The sequence below is a fragment of the Carlito syrichta genome, unplaced genomic scaffold (genome assembly GCF_000164805.1).
Source record: "Carlito syrichta isolate Samal-C Ts95f unplaced genomic scaffold, Tarsius_syrichta-2.0.1 Scaffold314352, whole genome shotgun sequence".
Taxonomy (NCBI): Eukaryota; Metazoa; Chordata; class Mammalia; order Primates; family Tarsiidae; genus Carlito; species Carlito syrichta.
In genome coordinates, this window is record NW_007258448.1 from 576,234 (window position 1) to 598,189 (window position 21,956).

At 36.4% G+C, this 21,956-nt stretch overlaps 1 protein-coding gene across 4 annotated transcripts in view; it reads left to right on the top strand.

Moving 5' to 3' along the window:
• The window catches only part of ANAPC10 (anaphase promoting complex subunit 10), a 102,050-nt gene that overhangs the window by 12,322 nt on the left and 67,772 nt on the right, over positions 1–21,956 (top strand). For all 4 annotated transcript variants that reach the window (XM_021719282.1, XM_008071518.1, XM_008071517.1 and 1 more), the window contains exons 3-4: positions 783–873; positions 4,179–4,299. In XM_021719282.1, the coding sequence (XP_021574957.1) occupies positions 783–873; positions 4,179–4,299 (212 nt within the window). The remainder of the gene's footprint in view (positions 1–782; positions 874–4,178; positions 4,300–21,956) is intronic.

Below are 21,956 nucleotides of genomic sequence, written 5' to 3' on the forward strand. Positions count from 1 at the left end.
CCCGCCTGGGCAGCGAGACTTCATCTCTACAATAAATCAGAAAATCAGCCGGGCGTGGTAGCGCATGCCTGTAATTCCCGCTACTTGGAAGGCTGAGGCGGAATGATCGCCAGAGCACAGCAGGTCGAGGCTGCGGTGGCCGGGAGCGGCCATGCACTCCAGTCTGGGCGACAGAGTGAGACTTCAACTCAAAAAAAAAAAAAAATGTAAGTTAGATCTGTTTCTCTTAATTTTTCTGGAAAAGTCTACAGTTTACCGTTAAATCAGGCTCATTTCTAAAATTAGTATGAATTATTATGGTTTTAATCAGAAAAAAATAGGATAGTTTGTTAATTATCTGGAATAGCTGGAGGATGTGGGATTCTGGGTAAATTTAACTTTGATTAATTTTAATCAAAAACACTTGGTTTCAAAATGTATAGCTTTTTGAAAATATTCTAAGTTGCCCTTTTTTTGACTCTTCAGGACACTGGTGATCAGCATGTAAAAATATAAGAAACTGGGTTTGAATAATATGTACTTTAGAGTATATTCTAGAAAATGTCTTTTAGAACGCAAACAACCAAAAAACTTGTTCCTAGTAAAGACTTTGTGTGTGTAAATGATATTTCTGTAAAAGTTGAGCTCTGAGTAAAGGGTTGGAAGAATTCTGTTTAATTTAAATTTCACATTTCTCATCTGTTTTTCAAAATTTCTGGACAAATATGTATGGTCATTTTACTTTTTGACTATATAGCTCTTTCTTTTTCACATGAATTCATTGCCACTTTTGGTGTTTTTAGGATTTGGAGTGGATCAGTTACGAGATGATAACCTAGAAACTTATTGGCAGTCAGATGGCTCCCAGCCTCATTTAGTGAACATCCAATTCAGGTAATACATTTCTGAATTTTTCAGCTAGTGTTGGTTGGACTCATTGGACAAAGAATTGGACAAAGAAGTCTATTTTACTTGCATAAAAATTAAAGAAATATAGACATTACAATGAAATATACTTAACTCTATTTTTATTTATTTATTTATTTATTTTGGTGTTGGGGTTTCACTCTGTCACCCAGGTTTAAATGGCACAATCATGACTCACCGCAGCCTTAGCCTCCTGGGCTCAGGCAATCCTTCTGCCTCGGCCCCTGAGTAGCTGGGACTACAGGTGCATGCCGCCACACTTGGCTAATTTTTAAAATTTTTTGTAGAGATGAGGTCTCGCTGTGCTGCCTAGCCTGGTCTCAAACTCTTGGGCTCAAGCAGTCTTCCCACTTCAGTCTCCCAAAGTGCTGGAATCACAAGTGTGAGCTACCGCGTCCAGCCTTTTATGCCATCTATTTTAACATTCTGTAACATCATATGTTTAGTTGTTGTTGTCGTCCTCCTAAGGTACTAATCAGCAAACTTCATTTGAAAACACCAAACAGTAAATATTTTGGACCTTGTGGGCTATCTGGTCCTTGTTGCAGCTACAGTACTCCAGACTGCTGTTATATCCCTGGGGCAGCCATATATAATACATAAGTAACTCCATTTAGCTGTTCAAATTACATTTTATCTTACAAAAGCAGAGTTTGGGAGGATTTGGCCTGCAGGCCATAGTATGCCAACTCCTATCACAGTGTATTAAATATGTATAGACAAAAAATAACATTAACAGCTAATTTTTTTAAAAAGATGTCAGATACCAGATACTTTGCTTAATGCCTTACCCATTTATCTCATTTAAAATTTACAAATATTGTGTCTTTATTGTATAGTCTCAGAAGCAGAGACTTAGATAAATTAAGTAATTTTCCTAGGGTTACACAGCTGGTAAGTGACAGAATTACAGTTTGAACAGAAGCTTTTTGACTTCAGAGCCTGTGCTTTTGAAACTGTTATACTGTACAACCTAGGATTGCTTCTCCATAAAAACAAAGGCTGTAGCCTAAAAGTTGTATAATGAGTGTCCTAATTTAATTGTATTTTATTAGAATAGCAGTTGGTTTAAATAAAATTTAAATAACTGCAAATACCTATATATCACTGTAAACTGGTATCAGTGACTAATAAATAAGCTAAGTACAGTTAATTAAAGGGAAGGCAGTAGTGGTCAAGATCATGTGAGGCAGACAGATATACTTTTGAATTCTGACTGTGCCCACCCACCAGCTTTTTTACCTTAAACCAGCTATGAACCTGTGTTACTAATTTTTTAAATCAGAAAAATGGAGAATAGTGCCTCTATCTCAAGGTTGAGGAATAAGTGAAATAAGTATTAAATATTACTTCTAGGCCAGATACACACTATTCATTAACGATTTGCTACTCTTGTTTTTATTAATCATTAATCATTGTTTTAACTATTCTTTGCCTTTCTAAACCTCACTCTGATAATCTTGTAGGTCCCAGTGACTAAGTTATCCTGAATTTCACAATTTAGAAATAAAATTATTCTGAGCAAAAATACTTGATCCTTTAGATTTGCCTTTTAAAAAAAAGTCCTTAAGAGTTTGTGTGACCTTTGATCTCTCCATAGTAAAGAAAGGCCTTTGCTTTCTTCCTTTGATATGGCTCATCAAGGAATAAGATCTTTAGTATGCCCTTCAAAATTTTCCCTTCTTTCTTTGCTTCCTCTCCTGTCTCCTTTCTCGCTCAGCAGAAAGAGAAAGATGTCAGTTTGATACCTTTGGCCTCTTTTGAAAACCTAGTAATGGTATTTATTTGTCAGCAGTTCCTGGGTATTTAGTGTTTTATATCTTGATTAGAGGAAAAGTTCTTGACTTTCCCCATTCCTTTTGGTGAATAGCTTAGGCCACAGAAGTTTGGTTCCTCCCTAAGAGCTACAGATTCCCTGCTGTTTATAAGCTGACTCTTTGACACAGACTACTTGCTCAGGAAGCCTATTGTTACTCAGTGCCAGTTTACACAAGAACTTAACTTACAAAGCACATTTAGTTAGAATTCTTCATCTTTGGGGGGGGTAAGTTTTTAAAATCACCTAATTTTTTGTTTCTGATGGCCAAGTAGTACGTGCTTATTCTGAAAAATTATTCAGAAAAGATAGGAATTATAAAGAAGAAAATAAAGATCTCCCATAGTTCCTTCCCACCAAAATAGTTGCCTTTACCTATTTTTGTATAAGTCCATCTAGATCTTTTTAAAGAATATAAGTCTAGGTTTATATTCTTTAGGAAAATTTTTGTTTTTCCCCTAAATGGGATTCTTCTGTATATATTGTTTTGTAATCTGCGTTTTTCCTACTGTAGCTACATATGTGCATAATTATTTTAATAGTTGTACAGTATTTCGTTGAATGGATTTATTATAATTATTTAACCAGTTCCCTATTGCCATGGGTTTTTGGGTTGTTTTTAATGTTTTAGTAATTTAATCACAGGACAAGGGTTTTCTGCATCCATTTTTTTTTTCCTCCAGGCCAGTCTTCATTGGAATACAGTTTTTGAATATTTGTGTTACTGTCTTTTAATGCATTTTTAGAAGTTGAATTAATGAGTTAAAGGTTGTGTACCTACTAACTGGCTATGAAAGCACCTTTTTCTAATCATATTTGGGTTTTCTCAGTCATTTTACTATTTTCCAATATGGTAGTAAAACGAATATCACTGTACCTTTTAATTTCTCTTGATTATTAGAAATGGAATATCTTTTTGTGTTGTTTTTTTTTTTTTGCCACTTGCATTTTTTCTGAGGTTAATTTTCTTTTATATATTTTTTATTTGCCTAGGATATGTATATTTAAAAAACAAGAACAAAATTTTATTTCTTGCATTAAGTAATAGATTATGCTTTCTATTTTTTAAAAAAGATGTTTTTCTCTTTGCTGGACTCAAGTTTCTCAGTTACCTATTCTCAAGTATTCATATGGGAAATGAAGAGAATGGAAATAAAGAGAATGGAAATCCTTAATGTTGTTTGCACAATAAAGTACCTAATTTGGCTTAACTGATCCTTCTTTGCTCACATCTGGTTTATGACCATGTTCTGCCTGAGATATCCATCCAAGTAAAATATTATATCTGTACCTATATTTTTACTTTTTCATTTTCATTATTGTTGGAATTAAAGGAAGTGGAATTTTTGATTCAAATACTCATTTTAGCGATCTATGATTTTTAAAATCAGAAGATAAGATGCTGTGAAAATCTTTTCAGATGAAGTTCATGTTGTTTTTATTTTATTGCTTTTAGAAGAAAAACAACAGTGAAGACATTATGTATTTATGCAGACTACAAATCTGATGAAAGCTATACTCCAAGCAAGATCTCTGTCAGAGTAGGAAATAATTTTCACAATCTCCAAGAAATTCGGGTATGTCTTTCAAATTTTTAAAAACATGTCATCCTTTTAATCTTGATCTTTAGAAGATAGTCACAGTTGACATTAGATTAGATGGGTTAAAATGTTAATATATAAAAGGAATTGTTAATATTGGAGAAAACATGTTTGTATAATTTTTAAAATTTTCTTTAGATTCTGATTGTCCTCTTTATTATGGAAATTTTAAGACACACAGAAAATGTGAAGATTTGTGCCGTGGACCCCAATATGCTCACCTCCTAGATTTTTCAGTTAATGTTTTGCTGTTGTTACTTTATTATAATCTGTCCAACTCATTTTGTGTTTTGTGTGTTTAAAAATAAGTTGCAGGTTTTTGTATGCTTCACCCCAAATACTTCAGCATGATACAGTAGTAGAATTATCACTATTTGCTTAAGGTTCATTTTGTTGTTTTATTTTTGTTTTTTCCTTTATTTTTTCTTTATTTTATTATAAAGATGTGGGGTACAAGTCAGGGTTAGGTATGTTATTAGTCTACGTGCAGGTGAAGGTTGAACCTCTACTGGTCCTCACTTCACCTGGTTTAGGATCAGGTACCCTTAGTGATGTTTTATGCCCCTCCCCCCCACCCCCTGCCACCCGGCATTGTCCTGCTACTGCCAATCCCTCTCTTATAGAATTGTGATGAATGTTTAGGACCAACTTATAAAGGAGATCATGTGTATTCAGTTTTTTGTTTCTGTGATAGATCACTGAGTATGACGGGCACTAAATCTATCCAAGTTGCTGCAAAAGTCTGTAATTTTGTCCTTCTCTATGGCTGTGTAATATTCCATTGTACATACGTAACAAATTTTCTTTATCCTGTCCACTTTCAATGGGCAGCTGGATTGGTTCCAAGTTTTTGCTTTTGTGAATAGTTCAGCAATAAACATACATGTGTAAGTATCTTTTTTTGTAGAATGACATGAGTTCCTCCAGGTATATTCCAAGGGGTGGATTGCTGGATCATGAGGAAGGTCAAATTTTAGTTCTTCTAAATATCGCCACACTGTTTTACATAGAGGTTGAACTAGTTTGCACTCCTACCAATAGTGTAGAAGACTTCCCTTTCTCCATACCCTTACCAGCATCTGTTGTTTTTTGATTTATTAGTGATAGCTGTCCTTACTCGAGTTGTGGGGTTTTTCGATGTGGTTTTGATTTGCATTCTTCTAATGGTTAGTGAGGCTGAGCATTTTTTCATGTATCTGTTGGCTGTTTGTATGTCTTCTTTTGAGAAATATCTATTCATGTCCTTTGCCCACTTTTTAATAGGACTGTGTGTTTTTTTCCTTTCAGCTCATTTGAGTTCCCTGTAGATCCTGGATGTTAAGCCTTAAATACTTTTTCCCATTCTGTGGGTTGTCTTCTCTCTTTCTTGATGGTTTCTTTTGCTGTTGCTGTTTTCAGTTTGATGAAATTCCACTTGTCTATCTTATCTATTATGACGTATAGTTTTGGGGTTGTGATCAAGAATTGGTAGTCTACTCCAATGTACATAAGGGTGTCTCCAGCATTTTCTTTTTTTTTTTTTTTTTTTTTGAGTTGGAGTCTCACTCTGTTGTCCAGACTGGAGTGCAGTGGCCGCTCCCAGCCACCTCAGCCTCGACCTGCTGGGCTCCGGTGATCCTTCCACCTCAGCCTTCTGAATAGCTGGAATTACAGGCATGTGCTACCACGCCCGGCTGATTTTTTGATTTATTGTAGAGATGAGGTCTCGCTGCCCAGGCAGGTCTCGAACCTGTGAGCTCAGGCAATCCACTCACCTCAGCCTCCCAAGGCATGGGATTACAGGCTGAGCCACTGAACCTGGCTGTCAAGGGTTTTTGTCAAGAAGAGATGATGGCTATTTTGAGGTATGTTCCCTCTAATGCCTAGGAGTTCAGGGTTTTTGTCAAGAAGTGATGCTGGAATTTATCAAAAGCTATTTCTGCATCTAATTATATTATCATGTGGTTACTGTTTTTATACCTGTTGATGCATTGAATTACATGTACGGTCTTGCAGATGTTGAGCCATCCCTTCATCCCAGGGATGAAGCCTACTTGGTCATGGTGGATTATTCTTGAGATGTGTTGTTAGATCTGATTTGCTAAAAGCTTGTTGAGAATTTTTGCGTCTGTGTTTTTTAGGGATATTGGCCTGTAGCTCTCTTTCCTTGTTGAGTCTTTGCCCGGTTTTTGGGTATCAGTATGATGTTAGCTTCATAAAATGATTTGGGAGAGTTCCGTCTTTCTTGATTGCCTGGAATACTTTTGATAGTATTGATATCACCTCCTCCTTTTATATTTTGTAAAATTCAACTGGAAAACCGACTGCCCAGGGCTTTTTTTTTTGTAGGTTGTTTTCCTATATGGAGTCAATTTCCTTGGTTGTTACTGGTCTAGTTAGGGTCTCTATTTCTTCGTGTTTCAACCTTGGAAGGTGGTATGATTGGGAGGATCAGAAAATCCTCCATTTCATGTATGTTTTCAAGTTTGTTTGTATACAGGTGTGCCTAGTAATCTCTGATAATCTTTTGAATTTCTTCGGGGTCAGTTGTGACTTCGTCTTTTTTATTTCTAACTGTGTCTATTTGGGTTTTTTTTGTTTAATCTGGCTAGGGATCTGCCAATCTTTTCCTTTCAAAAAACTGGCTTTTTGTTTCATTGATTTTTTTTTTTTTCCTATGATATTTTGTCTTCTGTGTCCTGTAGTTGGGATTTTACTTTGGTGATCTGGATTCTTCTGCTGAAGATAGGATTTTGGTGGTCTTGCCTTTCCAACTCCCGTAGGTGTGTTGTTTTAGGCTGTTTACTTATGATCCTTCTGTTTTCTTGATGTGTATGTGTAGAGTTATAAATTTTTCTCTTAGTATTGCTTTCATGACATCCCAGAGGTTTTGGTAAGGTGTGGTTTTGTTTTCATTTGTTTCCAAGAATCTTTTAATTTCTGTCTTGATTTCTTTGTTAACCCAGGAGTCGTTCTGCATTATGTTGTTTAACGTTCATGTCTTTGTGTGTTTGGGGATCTTGTTGGTGGTGATACTTATATTTATTCCACTGTGGTCCGAGAAGATGCATGGTAGTATTTTGATCTTATGAAATTTATTTATGCTTGATTTATGACCGAGAATGTGGTCAATCTTATAGTATGTTCCATGTGGTGGTGAATAGAATGTACATTCTGTGGTTGTTGCGTGAAGTGTTCTTTAGGTATCTATTATGGTTGTTGTTTTAGAGACAAGGTTTCACTCTGTCACCCAGGCTGGAGTGCAGTGGCACAGAATTGCTCACTGCAGCCTTAACTCCCACCCCAGCCTCCTGAGTAGCTGGAACTACAGATGCACACCACCACACCCAGCTAATTTTTTTTTCTAATAGTCATTGGGTCTCACTGTGTTGCCATGGCTGGTTTCAAGCTCTTAGCCTTAAGAAATCCTCCCACCTCAGCCTCCAGAAGTTCTGGGATTATAGTCATGAGCCACTATACCTAGCTAAAATATTTTTACAATTTCTCTTTTAATTTCTTGTTTTACCCATTGTTTGTTCAGGCACATGTTGTTTGATTTCCATGTATTTGTGAATTTTCCAAAATTTCTCCTGTTGTTGATTGCTAGTTTTATACTGTTGGGTCAGAAAAGATACTTGATATGATTTCTGTCTTAAATTTGTTAAGACTTGTTTTGTGACTTGATATGTTACCTGTTGTGGATAATGCTTTGTGTGTGCTTGAGAAGAATGTGTATTTTACTGGTGTTCTGTGGAACGTTCTGTATATGTCTGGTCCATTTAGTGTAAAGGGTAGTTTAAGTCTGATATTTTATTATTGATTTTCTTTCTTGATGATCTGTCCATTGCTGAAGATAGGGTATTGAAGTATCCTAGTATCATTGTATTGCAGTCTGTTTTTCTTTTCAATTCATTCAATATTTGCTTTATGTATTTAGGTACTTCAATGCTGGGTGCATATATGTTTACAATTGTTACATCCTCTTAATGAATTGATCCTTTCGTCATTATATGATGGCCTTCTTTGTCTCTTTTTACAGTTTGTGGCATTAAGTCTACTTTGTCTAATATAAGTATAGCTACTCAGCTCTCATTTGGTTTCCATTTGTGTAGAATATCTTCTTCCATCCTTTTACTTTCAGTCTATGTGTGCCCTTAAAGATGAAGTGAGTGTGTTATAGGCAGCATATAGTTGAGTCTCATTTATCCATTTAGTGACTCTGTGTCTTTTGATTAGAGAATTGAAGTCATTACATTAAAGGTAGTTATTGATAGGTAAAGACTTACTGCTGCCCTTTTGTTAGTTATTTTCTAATTGTTTTGTTCCCTTCTTTCTCCCTTATCTTTGTGATTAGGTAATTTTCTCTAGTGACTTTGACTCCTTACTTTTTATCTTTTGTGTATTTACTATAAGTTTTTTGTTTTGTGTTTAGCAAGAGACTTGCATAAAACATCTTATAGTTATATTTTAACCTGTTAACAACTTAAGCTTGATTGCATGAAATCACTCTGTAGCTTTATTCCACCCCACCATTTTATGATTTTGATGTCATAATGTACAAGGCGGGGGACCCCCTTCCATCCCCCCCATAAAAAAAACGAAATTATCTTTTGGAGGTAGGAGGGCCCCTTGTAATACAGGCTTCTCCCACTAGGTAAATATTCTAAGCACCTATTGGCGTCAGTATATATTGTTGTAAGAGGCTGTGTTAGGCTTCAGTGGGTTTTATTTTGGCCTCTTTTGTCACGTTTGCCCATTTCATGATGGGTGATCACGAAGCATACCTGCCCATCCCACACTGAATGTTCAGCAGTTTTTGACCAAAAACTGCATGATTCTCATGCCCCACCCTCTCTGTGTACCTGATCTTGCCCCAGGCAACTTGTTTTTGCTTTTCGGATGAAAAAAATCCTCAAAGGGAAATGTTTTGCCTATGTGGAAGAGGTGAAACAAAAAAATGGCAGAAGCACTAAAAGTCATCAAAATTGACGAGTTCAAAAACTGTTTTGAGCAGTGGAAAATTTGTCTTAATAGGTGCATTGTGTCAAACGGAGAGTACTTTGAAGGTGACTGAAGTTTAAACATGAAAATAAATACACAGTTTTTTATAAATAAATTCTGGGTCTTTTTGGATCCTCCCCCATATACTTTGTTATAGACAATCCTTTGTTGCTTAATGATGGGAGTACATTCTGAGAAATGCATTGTTAGGTAATTTTATTATTGTGCAAACATCATAATGTTCAAAACATAGATGGTATAGACTACTACAAACCTAGGTTATGTGATATAGCCTATTGCTCCTAGCTACAAACCTGTGCGTGTTACTATACTGAATACTGTAGGCAATTGTAACACAGTGGTATTTGTGTAGCTAAACATAGCTAAACAGAAAAAGTACAATAAAATATGGTATTAAAAAATGATACATCTGTATAGGACACTTACCAGGAATATAACGTGCAGAACTGGAATTTGCATTGGGTGAGTCAGTGAGTAAGTTGTAAGTAAATGTGAAGGTCTAGAGCATTACTGTGCACTATTGTAGACTTTAAACACTGTACACTTAGGCTACACTAAATTCATAAAAATATTTTCTTCGCTAATAAATTAACCTTAGCTTACTGTAAACTTTTTTACTTTATAAACTTAACTTTGCCGGGCTCGGTGGCTCAGCCTGTAATCCCGCACCTTTGGGAGGCTGAGGTGAGTGGATTGCCTGAGCCCGCAGGTTCGAGACCCGCCTGGGCAACTTGGCGAGACCTCATCTCTACAATAAATCAAAAAGTAGCCAGGTGTGGTAGCGCACGCCTGTAGTTCCAGCTACTTGGAAAGCTGAGGCGGAAGGAACGCTGGAGCCCAGCAGGTCGAGGCTGCAGTGGCTGGGAGCAGCCACTGCACTCCAGTCTGGGCGACTGAGTGAGACTCCAACTCAAAAAAAAATAAAAATAAAATAAATAAACTTAACTTTTATAAACATTTTTACTATTTTAAAGTAAAACAGCTTAAACACATTGTACAACTGTACAGAATATTTTATTTCACTATTTTCTTATTTTATAACCCTTTTTCTGTTTTAAAATTTTTTTTAACTTTTAAAACTTTTTTGTTAAAAGTGAAGATATAGTGCTTGCTTCAGCAGCATGTATACTAGAATTGGAATGATACAGAGAAGATTAGCATGGCCCCTGAGCAAGGATGACATGCAAATTCATGAAGCATTCCATATTTTGGGAACACTGTAGGGAATGGGGACATAGCATCAATAAGAGTACCAAACTTTACCTGTGAAACGACCACTTATGTATCTAACTCCGAATTGTACCCCACATCTTTAAAATTTAAAAACAAAAGTGAAGGCACAAATACACACATTAGCCTAGGCCTACACTGAGTCAGGAGAAGCAATATTGCTGTCTTTCCCCTGCAGACTGTTTAGGTCTGTGGTTGCCAGCCCTGAGCTGAAGTTTACTGAGATAGGCCCAGATCCTGGATCTGCTGGAGTGTGGAGTCCCAGAAGCCAGTCTGCCACTGAGCAGGGTTGGAGGTTTTGTCTGTGGATGCCAGTTTGGTACCTGGGCCAGGGCAGCCAACATGATGCTGAGACAGGTAGAAAACCTGGGGTCGTGTGGACCAACATGGCTCTGGACTGGGCTGGAGCCTAAGGTAGGCCTGGAGTCTAGGGCTATTCTGGTCTGGATCTGGGTTAGTAGCTTGTATCCACAGCGGCTGGCATGGAAGCTGGGTTTTGGGGGCCATACCTGGTGGTGAGACAGGCCTGAAGCCTGGAGCTCTGGGGACCAACCTGATGCTGGGAGTAATCAGAAGCCCAAGGCTGCTGGGGCTGATCTAAACCTGGGGCAAGCCTTGAGACTGAGTGTGCACGGAGGATTTGGAGCCTGAATTCCACGGAGGCTATCCTGACTGTGGGGCAGGCCCAGGGCCTGAACAAGCCTGGTAGGCCTTGAGCCTGGAGCTATGGGATCTGGCCCTGGCTGAGGCAGGCCTGGAGGCTCAGTTCGTGGGTACCGGCCTGGAGTCTGGAGCTGTGGTGCCTGCCTGGTGCTGAATTTTCTGGATAGGGCTTAGTGTTAGGGTTTGAGGCAACGTCTGGTGCTTACTTCCCTCTCCTTCCCCCAAGCGGAGGTCATCTCTCTGTGTTGTGCTGCCCGGGCTGGGGGAAGGGTGATGCGGGTTATGCAAAACTGTCTTTCCTACTCTCTTCAATACATCTCTTCTTATTTCTGTTCTACATCCAAGTGCCTTAATCGCTCACTTGGTTTTTCTTGGCCCTTAGGATGGTACTTTTGTGTGCGGATGTGTGTAGTTGTTCAAGTTGATGTTTCTGTGGGTTAGAGGTGGGGAATGAGCACTGGAAAGTCCTATTCTGCCATCTTGTTGACACCCATACTCAAGTTTGTTGCTTTGAGAAGACTTCCTGGGCTTGTTGCAGTTATCTTACTTTACTGTCATAGACATTTTCTTGAGAACGAATTTCCGTTCGAAACGTTGAAAACCTGTTGCAAATTAGTTTTCTTCTAGTTTAAAAACATTTCTTATTTTGTCTGACAGATCATACTGTTCATGTATACTTTCCATGCTTGAAAAAAGCATAAATAAATCAGCTCTTAATTTTTTAGTAAGTTATTCGTTTCACTCCAATAATATTTTATTCAATATTTTAATTTTTATTATTATCATGTTGGACTATACTTTGTTAAACATTTTGTATTATCAAATGATTGGATCATGCATATTGAGAAGCTCTTTGGAAATAGTGTTGACTTGTTTTGGTTTATAACTAAAGATTTGTCGTAAAATTTCTCAGGCAGTTGGAGTTATGTAAAACACTGGCAATAAAATTGTCTTAATTTGTTATGTGTGGTATGTATTTGAAATGTCCACTAGATGTCGCTGCTGTCCTTTTCTTTTTAGTCTTATAACAGTTCCGTTAAGTTGAAGACCTCAAGTAGACTTAATTGTACTAGTTTTTCCCTAGAGTAATAAACTCTAAAACTCTTTGATGCATTTTGGGAAATGTACATCTTCATACAAGATTTCTAAATTTTTGTATTAAAGATGTTTTGTGCTCTGCTGCAAATTTTAATGATATTAAATAAGGATTTTCAGAGATTAGTAGGAGAAACTTTAAATGATATTTAGACGTTATAGAATACTTTAAATTTAATCTTTGTTTCTATTATATAATTTCATTGCTGAAGCATTAGCCATATAGAAAAAGAACTCTTGTAGGTAGTTTCTTAATTTTTTCTGTGTGCTTATATTTCTGTGTAATGACCAAATGGCCTCATGAGACCGGTAATACTAGATATTACCAGGTGATAATGTAAGTTGTCTTCCTGAAAAACTTAATGAACATACTGCTTTTCTGCCATGTTCTCACTAAGGAACCATAATTTTTGGATGTTGCTTTAAAATATTAGTGCCTAAACTTTTGCAGCTGATGATATGAAATATACCTTTATCTTTTAATAATACTTCTCTACATGTGATTTATCTTGTTTACCTTTTTTCTTTTATAAATTAAAGGCATGTCTCATAGCTCTGTTTTTTAAGGAAAGATGAAGCAGGTCATTTTTTAAATATTAGCACAACATCTCATTTTTTAAAATCATTGATTCTTCTAGCTCAGATACTAAACAAGTGATTAAAATAGTGTGGACTTTTATGAGGGTTTTAGAGCCATCATTTCATTAGTTATAGTACTGATTTAAATGAGTGGAAAATCCAACTAAATCTTTTTATATTTTTCCATGGATACTTGCCCACTGGAGGGTGTAGTGTATATTGGAGTGTTTTAATAGGGTTTTCCTTTTTGACTAGAATTTATAGATCTGTTTACTTGAAACACTAAATATTTTTTTCAGTAATTTTGTTGTTAATTTGAAGTAGTAACTGTAAACAATTTGTTTAAGACAAGAAAAGCTAATGGTGGCTACCTTATTTATTAAAAAATATTCCTTTTCTATCATAAGCATTTTTCTTCACTTTAGCCATGGAGCATGTATTGTATCTAAATATTTGATAAATCTCAAAGAGATTATTCCCTATCTTTAATATCCTAGAATGTGTATTTTAATCTCTGTACCCGAGAAGAGTTTTCTTGTGTGTGTTTGTTTTTTGTTTTTTGTTTTTGTGAGTTGGAGTTTTACTCTGTCACTCAAGCTGCAGTGCAATGGCATGATCACAACTCACTGCAGCCTTGACCTTCTGGGCTCAGGTGATTTTTCTGCCTTAGCCTCCTAAGTAGCTGGGACTATAGGTGTGTGCCACCACACCCTGCTAATTTTTTAAAATTTTTTTTTTTTTTTTTTTTTTTGCCAGAGATGAGATCTTTCTGTGTTGCCTGGGCTGGTCTACAACTCCAGGGCTCAAGCGGTCCTCTTGTCTCAACCTCCTGAAGTGCTGGGATTACAGGCATTAGCCACTGGGCCCAGCCTTAATATGGCCTTTCTGTTGAATAGTTACAAGATACTAAAACTGGGTTCGGATCCAAACAGAATATATTGATGGCAAAATTGAATTTACTTATGCTTCTTATTCTACTTTGTGAACTCAAAATATCTCATCCCCTACAAATTGAAAATCAACAATTTAACGTTTTATAAGATGTTTGCAATTTCTTATACAAGAGACTGTTTCTATACAGTAGTGAGAAATTAGCATTTCAGAGTCTTTATATCATTATCCTTGCAGAATACTTCATCTCAGTTGTGTTACTTTTGTGTGGGAAGTCGTGTTATTCAAGAGATGTTTTCAGATCAAGATAGTATTTTTTTTAATGTTTAAATTCTTTGAGGTTTGACATTATGTTTTGGCTTAATGTTGTTCTTTTCTTTTACTCAGAAAGGAAAATAATGTGCAAGGGAAATTTTTTGTCATTTAGAGCAACAAACCAAAGAACAATATATCTTAGATGTGATCGTTACATTTTAGAAAACATTTCTAACTGAATTCCAAGAAAATTTGTTTTTTTCAATTGCTAACTAGTTATGTTTTTTAAATTATTGTAGAACTTTTGTACTTAAATATGAAACTAAAGTGATTTATCAGGCATTTTGTGACAGCTCCCAAAATTATTTCTATGCTGTTATTTGAAAAACAACTTGTTAACTTAAGGTAAGCAGATATTTCCAGCATATGTGAAAGTTGTTCTTTTGCCTATTTTTCTAAAATTTGTGGCTATAAAAGGATAAAATGTTGATGGAGCATAAGATTGAGCACTTAGGTGAATTTTAAGCCTTGTTTTTTGTCTTCAGATAATAAAACTGTTACCAGTGGTGTTTTTTGTTTGTTTGTTTGTTTTGGTTTTTTTTAGGCAATGACTTGAAATAAGTCTTCAGGGTTAAGAGAGCTGTAGTGGTATTTTCCCTTTCTTCCATGTGGATGAGCCTTTGGCTCTCTATGTGTGTCTTAAATCAGTAGCACAGCTATGTGAGTCCATATATGGTACTTTGACAGACGTGGTTAATAAGTCAGTTCTTCTGTTAAAATAATATTTACTATTATAATATGAGTTCCATTAATGTGTGTGGTGCAGTAAGAAGATGCAGACAACGGCTCTGGCTCTCCCCATTGATCTTAAAATCTACTTGTATTTACTTTCTTTTGAAGGGCCTATTTTAAACAGGTTGATATAAAGTGGAATGACTTAGGCAATGTCTGCAAGCATAAATTGGTTTGATAAGCAGAGTGTAATGTATGGAGCCCTTGGAAAATACTTTTTATTGAATTTAGCTAGTCCAACAGAATTTTTTAAGTTAGGTTTTGTAACTAATTTTAGTTCATCTTTGAAGTTATCATAGAAGGTTTTGATGTGATACACATAATTTTAAGGTCAGAAATGTTATTTTCTCTTATCCCTTTTTAAAGCAGTGTGGAGTTTTTGAACACTTTTATTCATGATTATATATATTACTTACTTCCAGACTGGAGGTGAGGTAACTATGCATTTGAGGTACATTTCCTTTCGAAACTAAAATGTATTGCCTAGAAGGGTATATATTTTTAAGAAACATACATTTTCAAGAAACTTTCTTATATCTCTTGTTTTTTGTTTGACTGCAAATATAAGACTAGAGATGTAGTCTGACATTTCATACAAAATAGATTCATGCTTTATTCTATAAATATTTATTTAGGACCCACTAAATGCCAGGGTCTGTGTTAGATACTGGAGATACAGCAAAGGTAATAACAGTTTCTGCTTTTAAGCACTTCATAATCTGGTGGAAGAGACAGGCAAGGAAGTCAACAATTGCCATATAGTCTAGTAAACACATATCAGGGGCTTTGGGAGCACCATGGAATATCTGGAGCAATGGTTTAAAAGACTTTTCTAAAAGAGATGACGGTTCAACTGACTCTTAAGGATAAACTTATTCAGGTGCAGAGTGAAGTGAAGACATTCTAGCTGGGATGTGACGTGGACACACCAACAGCATGGTGTGATGGCAGAACTACAGGTAATTTCGTATGCCTGGAAGCTGGGTAGATGTATGGGGAGTGGCAAGAAAGCCTGGAAAAGTATTTATTCACTCAGCACATCTATTATGATGTAACGTGGCTGCTGTACATAGGAGTTTACATTCTTACAGGGAAATACGTATAGTAAAATGCAATTGCTTTAGTGAAAATGTGTAAGCAAAAGTCACATTATGCTTACTGTGAGACTTCTAGGGAGATTAGACTTTGAGGAATCATAGATAAAGTTTAGTCATGGAAATACTGGGACTGGAGCAACTGAAGACCAGGTAGGTATTATCCAGGTGAAAATTATGAGGATTTAATTAAGGCCACAACTGTTGAGTTCAAGACGAGGGAATATATTTGAAGCAGAATTGAAAGGACTTGTAGCCGATTGCTATGTGGGAAATATAGAGAATATTGGGTAGGGTCAAAGTAGAAGGGGATATCTAGAATTCTTGTCTGCTTTGGACAACTGGTTGAAAGTTGTCATTTATCAGAAATAGCAACAAAGTTAAGGAACATTTTGAGGGGAGGAGTGGTGGAGGGAACAGTGTTAAGATAATGAGACTGGGGGAGGGACACGTCATCAATAAGGGTACCTGATCTCAAGCCAGGTGAAGTGGGGACCATAGTGAGGCCCAAACTCTACCTATACAAGGACCATTTGTATATCTAACCCTGAATTGTACTCCACAGCTTTAAAAAAAAAAAAAAGATACTAAGACTAATTGTGGTTGCTGGTATCGCTTCAAATCAGGGATTTTCCAGTAGGTTATATATGGATAGTATAGTATATGGTATATGGATCTGAAGCTGAGGAAGGATGTCAGGGTTAGAGGTGTAGATTTGGGAATCATCAGTGTGTGAGTACAAGCTTAGATGTGGGTTTTAATTCACTTAGGGAATGTATATAGTAGAAAAGGAGAGTGCAAGGGCTAGAACCATGGAAATGCCAATATTCAATATCAGATAGCAAAAAGTTCACTGAAGAAAGCTGAGAGAAACTCCCAGAAAGATTAGAAGAAAATTAAGAGAATATGATGTCATAGAAGCTGATAGAGGTAAAAGTCAGGAGTATCTACTTGGATAGGGATTGAAAATGTATTGCATTTCATGTTTTAATAGGTAGTTTACTTAATGCGAATTCTGAACTAAGGTGATTCTTGAAAGCAGTTTAATCATTCATTGGAATAATAGTTTCTAAACTTATACATTGGAGACTAATGAAATAATCTGTTTTAATAGCAGGAGTACCATCTTATGATGGTATTTGTGCTAAATAAGATGATTTTGAGGGGAATTCTTGTTTTGTTTCGTAATGTGTTGGTTTGGGAAGGTTTTGTACTGCTAACTCATACTTAAAGTCAACTTAGAAGTCCATGAAGTTTCTTTCAAGAGTCTTGTGCTATAAGGTTACTATTTTGAAGTGATATTTTGCAGCAGTTACAGAAAACCTGCACTGATTTTTGTTTTGTTTGTTTTTGGCAGAGTCACAAAAAACAGTCTAGGGTGAAGAAAAAAAAAACCCCTTTATTTTATGTCCTACAGCAGGATATAATTCAAAAATATGCACTTTATTTACAAAAGTGAAAATGACATGGTTTTAGAAATAAGGATCACCAACCCCTCGAATAGGGAAAGCATTCCAAGCAGAGATATTCTGCTGATGAGAGCAGTAGTGGGCACCTGGTTGAGGACCTAGCACAGTATCTGAGATAGTAGGAATTTAATTTAAAAGTTGCTAAATAAGTATTCCAGTAATTAGTCCACAGGTTTGCTAATTACCCATGTGTGTATAACTTGCTTTACAAAGATTATCTGGGCAAATCAGATTTCTTTTCTCAGGCATACCATAAAATTTACCAACTTAACCATTTTTAAGTGTACAGTTCAGTAGTGTTTAAGTATACAGTATTCTCATGGTGGTGAAAACATATTTCCAGAACTTTTTTCTCTTGCAAAATGGAAACTCTATACCCATTAAATAACAGCTCCCCATTTTCCCCTTCCCCAGCCCCTAGTAACTATCATTCTTTCTGTTTCTGTGAATCGGACTACTTTAGATACCAGAAGTAAATAGAATCATATAATATTCGTTTCTTTGTGACTGGCTTACTTCACTTAGTATAATATACTCAAGGTTCATCCATGTTGTGTCATGTGCCAGAATTTCCCTTTTTCTTAAGGCTGAATAATATTCCATTGTATGTTTCTACTGCATTTTGCTTATTCATTCATCTGTCAATGGACACTTGGGTTGCCTCACCTCTTACCTATTGGGAAAAATGCTACGACGCACATGAGTGTGCCCATATCTCAAGACCCTGCATTTAACTCTTTTGGACATGCAACCAGAAGTGGGATTGCCAGATCATTCGATTTTTAATTTTTTGCCTTTCTTAGAAATTTAACTTACAAGAAACAGAGGCAACATTAGCAACAGCAAGACCAGGCTTAGAAGGACAGTGATATAGAGAGGGGTGGTAGGTGAAGGGCCACGTGCAAACTGAAGTTGTAAAGTAGCTAAGCACAAACTATAAGAGATGGAAGCATGTCGTATGGTGTTGAATTAATAGAGTAGATGCAAGAATATAGAGATAGTTGACCAGGAGAGAGAAAAATGGAGTTGAACAAGTGGCTGGTGCCCTCATAGTCTTGACTGCTGACCTCTCCCATATCTGGCTGGCCACTTTTTCCTGGGTTCCCATGGATGGAGACACACACACACACATACACACACACACACATACTTTTCAGTAAGCCACCCCCCCGCATCCTGTGATAACTTTTTAGGGCAGTTGTTTCAGCAGAAAGGGCTGCAGCAAATCTTGCTGGACCTGAAGCATTTTATGGTAATTTAAAAATGTATCTAGGCTGGGCGTGTTGGCTCACACCTATAATCCCAGCACTTTGGGAGGCCATGGTGAGAGAATTGCCTGAGCCCATAGATTCGAGACCAACCTGGGCAACTTGGTGAGACCTCATCTCTAATCAAAAAATTAGCCGGATATGGTGGCACATGCCTGCAGTTCAGCTAGTTGGAAGGCTAAGGCAGAAGGATCGCCTGAGCCCAGTAGGACAAAGCTGCGGTGGCCTTGAGCGTGCCACTGCACTCCAGCCTGGGCGACAAAGTGAGACTCCAACTCAAAAATAAAAATTAAAAATTAAAAAAAAAAAGTGTATCTAATCGGGTGACCCCACTCAAGAACTTCATTTTTTCTCTTAATATGAAGAAGAAAGAATGTTGAAGTGCTCACTGGGAACATAAGACAGTGGATACTTTTCTGTGTCTATTTCTCCTTTATAAAGGAATTAAGAGAGGTTATCATACAAACATTTGTGGATATTTGGGAGTTTTGTTTTTGTGTTTGAAATTATAGTTCATGGTAGAAAACAGAAACGGTAACTCAGCTATCTTACCATTGTTTTTAGAATGGACTGTCTACTTTGTCAGCTTAAGAATGATAGTTAACTAATTGAGTGGCTCACAGCTAGTCTTGATTCCCAGTGCTTAATTAAGTCAGACAGAGGCACTACGCAGAGGAGACATTTGAGGAACTTCTGATGAGAAAAGTTCTAGATTCAGACTAAGTGATACTTGAACTTTGAGACAGAAGTGGGGAAATTATTAAGATATATATTAGCTGTCTATCTTAATGTTCATTGAGCTTAAAGTCTCTAGGTTTAATCCTGTTCCAGATTAACATGGTGTTTCCTAAATAGCTGTGCGATTTTTTTGTTACTTATTTTTGATAATGAAGTATTTAAATTATTGTGTTGAGTCTTATATATCACATAAGTTTCATTCTTTGCCACCAAATAGACAAAACTACCACTCACTGGCAGATCCCTAAGATGGAAAATGTGTAACCTTCTCGCAGTCAATCTCCCTCCCCATCAGTCAGGATATGTTTTTGTAGGGTTTGCCTGGCACATTTAGCTCAAATAAAATAATAATTATAGCACACTGACAGTTTTTATTTTTCCTGCTTCTTCCCTGAGACTACCTATATGCTGCTAAGCAAATGAAATTTTATAATAAATGAGTACCCCAATATTTTTTTCTATAGACAAACATTTCCAATTTTGTAAGGGAAATTTAAAAATTAACTATAATGGAAACATAGCCAGTAACAACTAAAATGCTATTTTAGTATATTTTCTATTTTTATCTATATTTAGAAAACAACTAAAATTTGAAGATATATTGGTTACAACTTTGTAAACTATTTAGACTAAGTAGTGTTATTCGAACTTATTCTGTTTTTATTTTTATTTATTTATTTATTTTTTTGAGTTGGAGTCTCATTCTGTCACCCAGACTGGGGTGCAGTGGCCGCTCCCGGCCACCGCAGCCTCGACCTGCCGGGCTCCGACGATCCTTCCGCCTCAGCCTTCCGAGTAGCCGGAATTACAGGCACGCGCTACCACGCCCGGCTGATTTTTTGATTTATTGTAGAGATGAGGTCTCTCCGCCCAGGCGGGTCTCGAACCCGCGGGCTCAGACAATCCACTCACCTCAGCCTCCCAAAGGCGCGGTATTACAAGCTGAGCCACCAAGCCCGGCTTGTTTTTATTTTTAATTTTACTTTTAAAATTGGCAAAAAATTTATATATGGTGTCCAAAGTGACATTTTGATTTTTTGTATACATTGTGGACTAAATCAAGCTAATTAACATTGTATTACCCCACATGCTATTTTAATATATTTGAAACACTACTGTCTCGTAATTTTCAAGTATACAATACACTGTTATTAACTGTGTTCACTGTGAGGTACAGCAGATCACCTGAATTCATTCCTTCTGTCTAACTGAAATCGTGTGCCCTTTGATCAGTATCTCCCTACTGCTTCCCTTCCTGGGTAACCCCTTTTCTACTTTCTGTTTCTATGAGTTTGACTTTTTAAGATATCACATATAAGTAAGATCATGCCATATTATTTTACTGTATTTTTTGAAAAATCTTATTTAAAATATCTTATATTTTTAAATTTACAGTTTTCAATCTTGTATGAGTTAACCTAAGTAATAATACCTCTTTGTAAAAACCTCTGAGGTTGAGTACAGGGTACTCTGTGATTATTTAATAGATAATGTCTTTAAATTAAGTTTTTCAGAGAAAGAATAACATCTTTCCAACCTCACCAGTCATCAAAGAAATGCAAATTAGAACCACACTGAGATATCACCTAACTCCAGTCAGGATGGCCATCATCAATAACTTAAAAAACAACAGATGCTGGACAGGATGTGGTGAAACGGGAACACTTCTACACTATTGGTGGGAGTGTAAACTAATACAACTTCTGTGGAAAAGAGTTTGACGATTCCTAAAAGATGTAAAAATTAACCTTCCATATGACTGCAATCTCCCTATTGGACATATACCTGGAGGAACTCAAATCACTCTATGAAAAAGATACCTGCACACATATGTTTATTGCAGCATTGTCACAATAACAAAAATATGGAACCAACCTTGCTGTCCATCGAAAGAGGATTCGATTTTAAAAAATGTGGTACATATACATGATATATTATGCATCCATAAAGAGGGACAAAATTATGAACTTCACAGCAACCTGGATGGACTTAGAATCTATAATACTGAGTGACCTATCACAGAAACAAAGAACTGAGTACCACATGTCCTCACTTATAAGCAGACCGTGAACAATTATCGTAATACTATAAGAAGAGGATTGGCAGTAATGGGAATTTGACAGCAGTTGGGAGGGGGCACACCTCATGAACAAGGGTACCTGTTCATGAACATTTGTATACCTAACCCTGAATTGTGCCCCACATCTTTAAAATAAAAATTAAATTAAATTAAGTTAAAAGGATAATACCTTTCAAGGTCCTCTTTGCTCTTTCTCTCATTTCACTTAATTGGAGTGAATCTGGCCAGTCAATATATGTTGTTCACATATAGAGTGTCTCTTTATACAATAACCATATAATATAATAACTGTGGCATTTGGCTTATTTCTCTAATCACAGTTTCTTTGAGATTCGTGAGAAAAATGAATAGCCCTTTTACAAAATAATGCATCTATTTTCATTGTCCACTGAGTATAATATAGGCCCACCTTGTTTTATTGCTCTTCACTTTATTGTGCTTCACAGATACTATATTTTTATATACTGAAACTTTGCGG